At 38.2% G+C, this 14,304-nt stretch overlaps 1 protein-coding gene across 1 annotated transcript in view; it reads right to left on the reverse strand.

Moving 5' to 3' along the window:
• Positions 1–14,304, reverse strand: part of rsu1 (Ras suppressor protein 1) — a 54,602-nt gene that overhangs the window by 11,853 nt on the left and 28,445 nt on the right. Inside the window, exon 6 of the mRNA XM_012856460.3 lies at positions 472–554. Within this exon, the coding sequence (XP_012711914.3) occupies positions 472–554 (83 nt within the window). The remainder of the gene's footprint in view (positions 1–471; positions 555–14,304) is intronic.

Below are 14,304 nucleotides of genomic sequence, written 5' to 3' on the forward strand. Positions count from 1 at the left end.
CAACTGGCTACAGCGGCACTACTCATGTCAGAGTAAATTGTAAACAAACCTTCTCTGCAATAAACAGGATCGAAACTGACCTGCAAAACAAACTTCAGGAGAGCACCTTGCGGCATGCATGAGAATTGCATTAATGGACATCCTGCATAGCCACGTTATTTGACTTTTTTTATTTATACGTCAGTAGCTCACTCTGGTTGCATACAAAGTTTTTATGTGACATTTTCACATCCTGTTGGAGTATTTGTTTATGTTTATATATATATATATATATATATATATATATATATATATATATATATATATATATATATATATATATATATATATATATATATATATATATATATATATATATACACATATACTCTGGTTTATGGATGTATAATACTCTTGTGTAATTACAAAAATTGTCTGCCAATAGGAAAACGATAATAACGACAAATGTGTCAAGCAGTGTGATGAACTTACTATTTGCAGTTTTGTCAGCTTCCCAATGTCGGAAGGAAGAACTTCAAAGTCGTTGTCGCTCAAATACAACGCTCTTAGAGTGGCTAGAAAATGAGATGTTGACAAATTAAATTAACATTTATTTAACCATAAATGCACATGGAATCTGGGATTCAACAATACAACAATACCTTTTCTCACCAGTTTAAGAGGAACTGAATTCAATGGAAACCACTTTTTTTTTGGGTACTTTATCTGAGATACTTTCAGATCCCTCACATTCACTGTCATCTCCAGTGATTATTTCCAATGCCTCTTGAATGCTATATTTTTTTCTTTTATCCATTCTACAAAAATGAAATAATAAAAAAAGGGGGAAACAGGAAAAGGAGTGACCTAAAGCCAAATAAAACTTTGATAATTATTCCAGAGTTTCCGCTACATGTATTTGATCGTGGCGCACCGCCACACCAAAATAAAAGCTGCCACGCCTTTAGAATGAATTAAAAAATATGTTAAAACGGTGTAAAGCATATGATACATGATATCTACTGTATATTTGCACAAATTAGCAGCCCATGTGCACCAAGACTTTGGCAATTATGTCTTCCATATCCAGAGTACCTCACTAGTCACATGACTGAATCAGGATGTTCAGTATATGTCACTTTGGGACATGAGTTAAAAGTCAATGTTAAATCTTAAATTGAAACGTTCCTATGTAAGGTGACCTATACGCAATTATTCTGCTTCTGGCAGAGCATGTTGCAGATTTCAGTTTATTTTATTCGAGACTGCAAGAACATTTCATACTTTTATAAAGGGCAGAATTCCCAGGAAGTCTTTATAGGTCTCTACCACTGCTAGGGATGGGTACCTTTCACATTTGAACCGATAATCAATACCGGTACTTAACAGTACCTATTTTTAGTACTTGTTTGTTTATGTAGTGATACATGTTTGAGTTTAACATTTATTTCTCAATATATAAACTTTTTTGGATCTAGAAATGAAACATTAAGTAATTTATCAATTAAAATACATTACCTTGAACCAAAGAATTTAAAAAAGGTATCTAGCCACGTAACGTGGTTTTTTCGACTTTTCGTTGCGTTCGCCTGTCTGCTAAGCTCAAAACAACCGTGCCTGGCTTGACGGAGAAACCAGAACAGCTGAGCATCTTTATGTCAGTGCACTTTTACTTTCGCCCTCTGGGGGGAGCCTCGCTGGAAAATCAACCCCGGTTGCATAGTATACCTTTAACCTATTGAAGAATGTGCTCAGCTCATTGGCTCTCTCCAGACTTCCATCTATCCGATTCTCTTTCTGCTTGAAGCCTGTGCTCTTCTTCATCCCTGGCAACATATCTCTAATATTGTTCCTCTGAAGGTTATTCTCAAGCTTTTTCTTATACAACACCTTGCAGTCTCTGATCTTGACTTTGAGCTGTTTCTGTATACTCAATAAGTCTAAATGCTGATGTTTTCTTGTTCAACAGTTCCTTCAGGTCCCTGGTGCTTAGGGAAGCATCTTACTGAAGGATCTCACTGTTCTGGTGGGGATAATGCTGTCCACACAGAAGTTCATATAGTCGGTCACACGCTTAGACAAGGCATTTATGTCCTTTCCATGTGGCTTGCAAAAAGAAATCCAATCAGTAGTTTTAAAAACAACCCTGAAGGGCTTCTTCAGCTTCCTGTGACCACTTTCTCACAGTTTGGTTGCCATCCCAATGTTTTTGGTTCTGAGTGTGGTTAATTAACCTCATTCTCCAACTGTCTTCTCGACTTGACGCCGTTGCTGCTGTTGGCAAGCTGCTCGCTGCCGTTTATAATGTCGGCCTGCAAGTTTTACATCTGGTGTAATCTCTTTAGGACTGTCCTTTGCACTCTACATCGACCTGAGGCAGGTTTGTCCCACTATCTCCTCCTGCTCCGTGGGCTTCTGTCTGTGCCTCCCCCGCTAGTTGTCCAGCTACACCCGGGGATCGCTGTCCTTCCCCGCCGGAGATACATCTACCGTGGATCTCGGCGGAATTTCCACCTTGATGACTCTAATCCAATTCCAACTGGAATTGGATTAGAGTTAATCCACTTGGAATTGGATTAGAGAACTACAGTTCACTTGCTAGCCTGGCTAAGGCAGCAAGCCATGCCCCCGGCCACAACAACTATGTTGTCAACTTTGGTCCCCTGAGGGTCAGCTCATCCAGGATCTCTCATCCTCGTGGCTCTGGCCGCTGGGGAGGTCTCGCACTACTTCCACTTCTCAAGAGAAGTGGAAGATTACTCCTGTTTTACGCTCTATGGAATGCTCTGCATTTGAATTGCCTGGTCGCACTCCGATAGTTACCACAGTCTATCAAACCCCCCAAACCACACAGCGACTTTTTAAAACAAATTCTCCATACTACTCACCCACCTGACTACTCTCTCTCCTAATGTCATTCTCCTGGGGCATTTCAATATTCATATGGACAATATAAACCTCTCACTCATCAGATACTTTATTTCCTGCCTAGACAGTTCTGGATTTCATCAGTATGTAGATTTCCCCACGCACATAAAAGGTAATTTGCTTGATTTGATTTGCTGCTCTGGTTTAACCCCCTTCAGCTGTTCTGCTGATGATGTTCATATTTCTGATCACTTTCTTCTGTCCTTCAATGTCTCCCTGTCTCTCTCCATAATCAAGCCAGTCCACCAGATTTCTTTTCGCATTAAGAACATAAATACAGACATTATTTCCTCCCACATTGAGAATATGCCAATCCCTGATCTGTCCTCTCCAGACCATCTTGTCACCCATTACAACTCTGGACTTTGCAACATTCTTAACTCCCTTGCCCCTCTCAAAACCCAGTCTGTGTTCTTTTCCCGCTCTGTCCCATGGTTTACAACTGAGCTCGGTCTCATGAAAGCCAAAGGTCGCCAACTTGAACGCCTCCATAAAAAAACGTGTCTCTCCATACACAAAGAAATGCACAAAACTCATCTTCACTATTCAAACTCAATAGCCGTAACTAAATCAAACTACTACTCTGATCTAATCTGCTCCAACAGAGGTCTCTTTTCTCAATAACACACAAAATTTTTGACCTCATTGATTCCCTGCCTTGTCACAAGTATTCAAGTGAGACTTGTAAGTCATAAATTATGTTTTAAATCAAAATATCAACTCCATTCACCAGCAACTACATACTAACCCTTTTGCCTCCTCCTTCCTTTCTGCCCCTCCCCCATAGCCAGTTATTTGCTGCTTCCTTCTGCCCACCTCCTCCGAAATTTCAAATTTTATCCGTAAATCCAAGTCTTCAACCTGTTCTCTTGACCTCCTCCTCACAGCTCTGGTCAAAACCTGTCTCACTTCCCTCCTCCCCTTCATTAGGCGCCCGCCTATGCATTGAAAATGCATGGAGGAGGCCTACTACTATGCACCTAATAAGGGTTTCTTTAAAATGACTCATTATTTTTCCGTCACCGTTAATACAGGCCGAACCGCAGGGTCTACCCCCACATACTATATATCGAAACGTTCGTCTCGATGACGGGATGAGGGCTTTTTGTACTTGACGTCGTCATTTCCAGTTACGGTTGGAACAAAATTCGCAAAAAAACACAGAAAAATGGCCATTTTCAACGCTCTACTGTGTCGTCATGCTTTCACCTACGAACATCGTTTGACTTCCAGTTTGTAGATATATGTTTGAACTATTCAGAAGTGAAAACGGAATGTGGATATCTTTTATCGTTTTCTCATCACGCCATTTTCAGTTACCATGGTGACAAAATTCTCCAAAAAACACGAACAACTTTAGCCTACTCGCTCAATTTTCACTCTACATGCACAAATTATACTTCAAAACGTAGGTATTTCTGTCTGGATTTAGGAAATGTAACCCTCATTGGTGTAGGTCTTTTAGATTTTTCGCAAATCACCTCAGACCGGCAACAACCCCAAAGTCAAAATTATGCAAAAAAGACCGAACAACTTTATCCTACTCGCTCAATTTTCACTCTACGTAGACAAATTATACATCAAAACGTAGGTATTTTTGTCTGGATTCAGAAAATGTAACCCTCATTGGTGTAGCACTTATAGATTTTTTTATCACACCATTTTCACCTACCCTGGTGACAAAATTATCCAATAAACAACAAACAACTTTAGCCTACTAGCTTAATTTTCACTCTACATGCACAAATTATACATCAAAACATAGGTATTTCTGTCTGAATTCAGGAAATGTAACCCTCATTGGTGTAGGTCTTATAGATTTTTCGCAAATCACCTCAGACCGGCAACAACCCCAAAGTCAAAATTATGCAAAAAAGACCGAACAACTTCAGCCTACTCGCTCAATTTTCACTCTAAGTAGACAAATTATACATCAAAATGTAGGTCTTTTTGTCTGGATTCAGGAAATGTATTCCTCATTGGTGTACGATTTATAGATTTTTCGCAAATCACCTCAGACCGGCAACAACCCCAAACCCTTCCCAAATTGAGCGAGTAAGCTGCAGTTGTTGGGAGTTTTCCGTGCTGCAGACAAGCAACAGGAACAAGGGGCCCACTGGTGCAATGGGGTGGGCTCCCAAATTTTCTTTTTTTTTTTTTTTTTCTTGGAAACATGGATTTTGTTGACCACTAAGAAGACAGTTTCTGATTAACATTTTTGCATGTGGTGTTTGTTGCTTCTGCTGCTTATACAAAAGCTTCTGTGTTTGTTATAGGGCATTCTTGGACTTAATGCTGGGAGGATTATTACTGTCATGTTCCTGGTCTCTGTGCGCATGTTGTCACTGCTTTTTCCAAATAGGGGACCTATACTGGAAGGCATGGCTGAGCTGCAGCAGGAACCGCACCTGTCTTGGTTTTGCTTTTTCACTTGCCGGGGATTTAAGGAGCTGCAACAAAAACCTTTTTTCTTTTTGTTACAAGTAACAATTAAAAAACTTGAACAACTGATCTAAATGAATGATGATAAGGGAAATTGTTTAATTTATTTAATTTATTTTGTATTTAGAAGTTTTAAGAAAACATTAAAGGCGGGCGCCTTCTTCAACTTATTCAGAAGTTGAACGATTCTAGTTATTATTAGTATTATTCCTTTATTTAACCAGGAAAAGTCCCATTAAGATTAACAATCTCTTTTTCAAGGGAGTCCTGGCCAAGATAGCGGCAAAAAAATTACATTACAAAATACATTACAGTTTACAACTAGAATCATTCAACTTCTGAAGAAGTTGAAGAAGGCGCCCGCCTGGTGGTGCGCATAACCGTCAAAGGCAAAGCTTCCGAGTTCCTTGGTCGTAGGCTTTTATCACTTGGGGATTTTAAATCAAATCTTCTGAGTGTGAAAAGGATTTGTCTTCGTCAAAACCAGCCGACAGGAGAAGGTCTGCATCCAAGCAGCATGGAAAATTGGTGTTATTAAAACATGATTAAATACTTCAATGTAGCATGAAAAAATGAAATATGTGAATAAAAATGTTCAAGGCATTACAGACTACTAAAGGAAGTACAAACTCTGTGAAGCAGAAGTTGGTGAGACCTTCCTAGAGCTACTTCCGGTTAGCAACATGCTAAGCATTAGCCGCTAACATGGTTGTGTCCAGTATCACCGGGTGATTGTACTCTGTTAGTTTGGTCCAAATCCTGTACTGGGAAGTTCCTCAAAAAGGGTGCCAATACTTAATGTCACCAAAGCTCACTTTGGCCTCCTTTAGCAACTAAGCCTCACCAAATCTGGGCCCAGAACTCAACATTTGACAAAAATGGTGTGTTGGGGTGCCAATACTTAATGTCACCAAAGCTCACTAAAGGCCATGTGTCAGATCGGCCTCCTTTAGCAACTAAGCCTCACCAAATCTGGGCCCAGAACTCAACATTTGACAAAAATGGTGTGTAGTGCCATTTCCCACAGGTGAGTGGTGCTGTATTGGCCGGGGGGTAGTTCTTGCTGTTGCAATTTTTTCATCATTCATTCATTTATATCAGTTGTTAAAATTATTTATTTGTTACTTGTAAAAAAAAAAAAAAATATTCGGTACCCCAAGCGGGTTGCGAACCTGCGACCTTATTTGCACCAGCCCAACACTTAAACCCCTGTACCAAAAAAAAGTGCCATGCTGAGCTCTGCAGTTTTGAAAGGTCAACTGTGTCTAGGAAGTGGTTTTGAGAAGTGGTTTTTGGTTAATTTTGTCACCACGGTAACTTTAAATGGCATCAAGTACAAATAGCACACTTCGCGGAGTCGAGACGCACGTTTTGATATATAGTTTGTGGGGGTACAGCCCACGGTTCGTGCTGTATTGACGGTGACGGAAGAATAAAAAGCAACTAGAAACGTTCAACTTCTGAAGAAGTTGAAGAAGGCGCCCGCCTGGTGGTGCGCGTAACCGTCAAAGGCAAAGCTTCCGAGTTCCTTGGTCGTAGGCTTTTATCACTTAGGGATTTTAAATCAAATCTTCTGAGTGTGAAAAGGATTTGTCTTTGTCAAAACCAGCCGACAGGAGAAGGTCTGCATCCAAGCAGCATGGAAAATTGGTGTTATTAAAACATGATTAAATACTTCAATGTAGCATGAAAAAATGAAATATGTGAATAAAAATGATAAAGGCATTACAAACTACTAAAGGAAGTACAAACTCTGTGAAGCAGAAGTTGGTGAGACCTTCCTAGAGCTACTTCCGGTTAGCAACATGTTAAGCGTTAGCTGCTAACATGGTTGTGTCCAGTATCACCGGGTGATTGTACTCTGTTAGTTTGGTCCAAATCCTGTACTGGGAAGTTCCTCAAAAAGGGTGCCAATACTTAATGTCACCAAAGCTCACCAAAGGCCATGTGTCAGATCGGCCTCCTTTAGCAACTAAGCCTCCCCAAAAAAAACAGTCGACAAGAGAAGGTCTGCATCCAAGCAGCATGGAAAATTGGTGTTATTAAAACATGATTAAATACTTCAATGTAACATGAAAAAATGAAATATGTGAATAAAAATGTTAAAGGCATTACAAACTACTAAAGGAAGTACAAACTCTGTGAAGCAGAAGTTGGTGAGACCTTCCTAGAGCTACTTCCGGTTAGCAACATGCTAAGCGTTAGCCGCTAACATGGTTGTGTCCATAGACATAATATAAGAGTAGACCCCGCATTGACTGTCGCTGCGCAGGAATTACGGGCGCCACCTTGGGGCGGTCGACTTGATACCTAATCCTGCTGATTCAAGCTGACACACTAATGATGCCTCAGCACTGTGCGGCTCATTTTTGTTTAAATCGAGGGATTATTTATGTCAGGGCTCGAGGGATAACTTTTCACAAGCAAGATGAAAAGACATTGTTTATATTTTTGATCAGAATGCAAGTTTTCTAATACTAGGAGATACAAAGTTGTTGTTAGACATTCGTGAATAAACAGCATATATATATATATATATATATATATATATATATATATATATATATATATATATATATATATATATATATATATATATATATATATATATAGTGAACCCTCGCTATATTGCGGTTCACCTTTCACGGTCTCGCTGCTTCACGGATTTGCATTGATGAGCCGTTCATTACAGTTCTCATCAGGTGGCGTGTCGGTTTATAAGAATCTTTTTTGAAAAAAGAGTGACAACTACCGATAAAAATGTGTTCTTCTCCCGAAAAAAAAACTCACCTGCACCGCGGGCTTTAGAAGAAAAAAACGCTACAGAGCGGAGTCACGGATGCAGCGCCTCAGTCAAAAGAGCAGTGAAATACACACGAGTCACTATTTGTCCTACTGTACTTTGTATTTTTTTTTAATAATTTTTAATTTTCTCCCGTTCTAATCCAATGACTCGGGTCGCGGTGGGCCACGCTGATCTCCGCAATTTGAAGCCTTCAGTTCGTATTGATTAAAATTATTATTTTACAGCTTATTTGTAAATAATAATAAAAAAAACGTTTATATAGTACTTTCATTTGTTAAACAAATGCTTGGGCCGGTAAAAAGGTTTTGTTCTATGGTTTCAATATACTATAGTGTATTTAATTGTATATAATAATTGTAAAAAAAAATAAAGGTTACTACTTTACAGATTTCGCCCATCACGGGTTCTTTTTGGGAAGTATATGTACATATGTACATGTACAAATGTGTTTGTTTATATAGCAATAAAAAAATTATAAAAAATGTGTGCGTGGCTGTGTTTTGAAACATACATACATCATGTCAGAATATTCTATTACTTTTAACCCCACTAAGATTATTTAAACGCACTGGACCATTTGTTATAATAGCTATAGTTTTAAAGTTTTAAGCTAAACAAATGTGAAAATTAGTTCAACATTAAACGAGTTATAGTTGATTAAAATTGATTCTGCACCTGGTTAACACATTAGACTGAGCGGAGTTGTCGACCGCCCCAAGATGGCGCCCCTAAATCTCGTCAGCGCCTATAGGCGAGAGCGGTCGATGCGGGGTCTACTCTTTATATATGTCTATGGTTGTGTCCAGTATCACCGGGTGATTGTACTCTGTTAGTTTGGTCCAAATCCTGTACTGGGAAGTTCCTCAAAAAGGGTGCCAATACTTAATGTCACCAAAGCTCACCAAAGGCCATGTGTCAGATGCTGACACCCCACTCACAGAAAAAACTCAGTTAAATAGACGGAATGGTTAGTGCTTGGTTTGTGCACATTTGTGCCGTTAAAATTAGCGTTTGTGCTGTTTTGGTTTTGAAGATATTAAAGAATATTTGTTAAGTTCATCTAGAGTTCACCATCCCATCATTTTGCTTTGAATCCAACCAAGCTGGTCAACTTCTTTAGTGCTTCGTTTGTGCAGGTTTGTGCCGTTAAAATTAGCGTTTATGCTGCTTTGGTTTCGCAGATAATATAAGTTTTAATTCCGGCCGGTGACATCACCACAGGTCGCCGCTGCAAAATAAAGCGCTACATTGTTATTCCTTTGTTGGTGCTGAGCTGGAGCCAAAGCAAACCAGAGTGGTCAACTTCTTTAGTGCTGTGTTTGTGCATCTTTGTGCCGTTAAAATTAACGTTTGTGCTACTATGGTTTCGGAGATATTATGAATTTTAATGTTGTTATATTGTTTATAGGCTGACCAGTGTGATTTATTTTTTGCAGTTTTTCTGTTATTGATTTTAGTTTGGGTATGTTTTCTGCGTTATATAAGCCTGTATACTTTAATTGCCCTTTTGTTAGGTGCAGACACCCCCAAATCTCCCTATTGTAGAGCAATAAAGGTTTGCTATTCTAATTAATTCAGAGGAGTAATGAACTATGACTACTAAGATCAACTATAACCAAGTTATTGTTTGAAAATGTTATAAACATTATACTCTCGAAGAAGAATAAACCCTTCTGATTAGGAAAAATAGACTTTATGAAAACAGTTGAACATTCTAATAAATGAAATGCCTTTTTTGGCAATGTCACTTGACATTGCTATCTAAAGTAAAGTTCTTTAAATGAGACAAAATAAATCGCAATATTTATTCAGGAATAAAGTACAAAACAATATAACACACATTTTACAATAGCAGCTAAAACAACTTGCATGATAAAAGAAAAATATAAAATTAATAACTGCTTTCTTGAGAAAAGTGTTGAGACCAAACGGTAGATCTGACCACATCTTTTTACACAAATGAGGAACATCATTAAGGACGCCAGCCATCCTGCACAGAGACTGTTCCAGCCTCTCCCCTCAGTCAGGAAACTAAAAAAACAAACAAAAACATGTGTCCCAAGAGATCTTTGCCAATAAGCAGGAATATATAAATCATTTTATAAGAATGCTGTAGGGGGGGGTGGGGTGGGGGGAGGCTCGGTAGATGACACAACTTCATAGTAATGTTACTGATTTATCAGTAGAAATATATTAAAAAGACTTACGTTTTTTACAGTGACGGCAATAACATATGATTTACCGTAGCACTTTGTTTTGAAGCGGCGGGCTGGGATGACGTCATCGGTTGAAATTAAAATTCATAATATCTCCGAAACCAAAGCAGCACAAACGATAATTTTAACGGCACAAACCTGCACAAACGAAGCACTAAAAAAAGTAGCCCAGTTTGATCGGATTTGAAGCAAAATGGGGAGATGGTGAATTCTGGATGACCTTAACAAATATTCTTTAATATCTTCAAAACCAAAACAGCACAAACGCTAATTTTAATGGCACAAACGAAGCACTAACCATTCTGTCTATTTAACAGAGTTTTTTCTGTGGGTGGGGTGTCAGCTTCACCCGGCTCTTTACCTGCAGCAGAGGAGGGATCGCGCTGCTGTTAGGCTTTTACATGTAGCATATAGCTCAGTGGCGTGCAGCCTAGCCACCGCATTTCTACCATAATATAAAACCGACACTAAATAAACGACTCACCGTCACGTAGTTGCAAGGAAAACACCCAATGGAACACCCTTCGTCTGGGTAAATTGGACTTGATTCAACAATATCCTTCAGTAATTTAGGAAAAACGGCAGCACAGCACAACACAGCAAGCAATAGCAGCCACAAGACGGAGGAGTTCACCTCTGACCCGGAACTCAAAGAGTACTGCTTGTTGTCTGCTCACACAGCACCACTCGTGGACAGTATAGGAACTGCAGGAACGAAGTACGTCTTTTTCAGTAATCATTGTTGAATGATGATAATGCATTTTTCTAGCGATGATTTCTGTCACGAGGACATAATGCAGTGTTGTGCTGGCAGCCATCCCAACTAATAAAAATAAGATTTAAGATTAAAATAGTACATTATAGTAGTAAAATAAATACAATTATTGTGGTTTAAGGACAAGTTTGGTACCTGCATTAAGGTTAATTTCAAAAGGTACTTGTCATTTTCAGACTAAAAAACATTCTAAAAAGATGTTCTAATTCAGTGAATATGACTGGATATTTAAACAGAAAATAATAATGAAATTAATTATTCTTTCAACTAGCAGTTTTTGAGTATGACTAAAATTCAAGGCAGTGAAGGAGGGTAACTGATAAGTGATGGCTGATGGTGGAGAGCTTGCAGGCCTGGCTTCGGTGGAGAAGCAGCAAACAACTGTGGCAGGAAATGTGACTTTCATTTCAATGCAATGCAATGCAAAACTGGAGAACAGTAGAAATCAGTAGAGTGAGAAAAACTGGCCCTGATGTCCTCCAGTAGCCTAAGCCTGATTGTAGGATGTCCCTGAACTCTCGTTACATTACAAAGTTTACAATAATAAGGAGAGCCAGCGAAATGCTTGAGGCAGGATTATACAGGAAAAGGAGGAGATTAAGTATAATATAAAATAAATTAATAAACAATACATAAAATACTTTAATGTTTTCTTAAAACGTCTGAATACAAACTGTCCCAAAACATGTTAAATAAATTCCTTTATCATCATTCATTTATACCAGTTGTTCAAGTTATTTAATTGTTACTTGTAAAAAAAAAATATATTATTGTAAATTAGAAATGTCCCATGCTCCTAAATGCAGCTTTCTGACGCTCGGGAACGCATCACACTGGTCTGAGAACGCAGCGCGGAGTAGAGGCACGTTACTGCTTAAGACAAAGCTTTGCCGTTTGTAAAACTCATGTCGGCTGGCACGGTTTATTGTTCTGTGTGAATGACAACAGACCACAACAAATGAGGCTGCTAATGAGCCAACAGCCAACAGGAGAAGGTCTGCATCGAAGCAGCATGGAAGACTAAAGGCCTCCATATATGGGTCGCGCTACCCACTACGCCACAAGCACGCCCAATCTTTCTTTAAAATGTTATTTTATCAAATAATGTTTAGTTTAACTCAGGATTTGCATTGTGAATGGGTTGAAACACATACCAAATGTTGAATTATTAGTTAAGCTAATTTAAGCTCATTCCATGTTCTTTAAGATGAACTTTCTTTCTTTAACTCAGATCTGCAGTGAACCGGGATTCACTGAATTATTCTGATGATGATCAACCACTTTGTTTTGCCTTTTGTGTCTTTTACCGTGTACATAGTTCCTTAGCTTCTTTTTATCTTCATTTTGCTTAATAGTTTAGTTAAGCTTCACTAGCCTCGCAGAGAGGACTTGTTGACTGAAATATAGTGTTAATTCAGATAAACGGCATTCTATAGTGATCTTCTCTGGATGTTCATTTTATTTCTGTTAATAAATTCTTGAACTTCAAGAGAAGTTGTCACTTATTCATTCCATATGTGTGCAGAGTTTGCTGTTAAAAGAACGTCAATGCTCGAATCATCCCTTTCAACTATTGTCCTGGTATCAGTTCTAGAGCTGATATTCACCGGACAATGCCTAACAGACAGAGAGTTATTTATTAAACATTACTTAACTTTAAACAGTGTATAATTGCTTGTTAAAATCTGGATCCAACTACTGAGCCGTTAAGCTTAACATGCTGACGGGACTCACACCTGACGTCCATATGTCTGTGGTAAAACTTCCACGCAGTCAGTTCTAGTTGATCAAGTTGTAGACATGTCGCAACGGCATCATTGAGGGCAGGCAGAGACAGGTGTGTGCACTCTGATGCACACACTCACGCTAGAGTGGTCTGGGACCCTACACTTAAAGGACATTTAAATATAAGAAGACTCATATCTAAATGTGAGGAAATAAGAACATTGTTAATTGGTTCTAACTTGAACTTAAACATAAATTGATTATTTATATTTAAGTGAAACCTGGCTAACTGATAACATTCCTACTAATATGATTGATGTACCTGGATATACATGTTTCAGGAAGGATAGAGTTGTAGGCTGCGGAGAGGGAGTATTAATTCCTATAAGAGACTTATTTAAGGTCAATGAGATATTAATAGATGAGCATATATTAATAGTGTGTATGTATAAATGTTTGTCTTTCACCTCGTATGAATTTTAATATTATGGTAGTGCATCATGTTGTAGTTCAACGTTTTATAATAACTTAAAAAATGTGTTAAAAGGATTTAAACACAACAGTGAAGTAATCATTTTGGGAGATTTTAATATAAACTGGATGGACGAAAAATTGAAAAAAAATCACTTAGAGATCTGACAGCAAGATTTGATTTTCATCAGTTAATCAATGGTTCATCTCGTATCACCAAAAATAGTCAAACTTTAATAATTTAATTTTTTCTAATAAACCTGGTCGAATCATAAAAGCCTATAACCTAGTGTACGGCTTATCCGACCACAATATCACTCTCATTTCAAGAAAATTACCTCGAAATCGTTTTGTAAGTCGTTACAATACACAGAATCAGATTATAAAACAAATTCCAAGAAAGGATGTACCCAAATTTGAGGCCGAATTAGCAAAAGTCAACTGGGATTATGTCTGAAACCAGAATCAGACAAATGATTGCTACAATACATATACTCTCAATGTTTGTAATACTATGAATAGGTTTCTTAAAACTCTAAGGAAGGGACAAAGAAAACTACAGCTACCATGGGTATCGGATGACATTCGGTAGTTAACGAAAAAGAAAGACTACACGTTAAAATCTTTTCTTAAAAACAAAAAGGACCACAGATTGAGTGCTTTTTAAAAGTTTGAGGAACAGAGTAGTTAAAGAAATGTACAAATCTAAAGATAAATATTACATAAATGTTCTGTCAGAAGCAGGAGGGTATGGTAAGACGATCTGGAAACAGTTAAAAAGTTTACTGAATCCCAATGCATGTACCAATTACAAATATGAACTTGCAGCAGCAGGGAAATCATAACTGACCCTGCTCAGCTAGCAACAATGTTCAATGATTTTTTCCTCTACAGTTAAATATCTGGCATCAAAGTTCCTACCAGCCCCAGTTATACATGGTATAAAACCTAACAAAAAGTGT

The sequence above is a fragment of the Fundulus heteroclitus genome, chromosome 21 (genome assembly GCF_011125445.2).
Source record: "Fundulus heteroclitus isolate FHET01 chromosome 21, MU-UCD_Fhet_4.1, whole genome shotgun sequence".
Lineage (NCBI taxonomy): Eukaryota > Metazoa > Chordata > Actinopteri > Cyprinodontiformes > Fundulidae > Fundulus > Fundulus heteroclitus.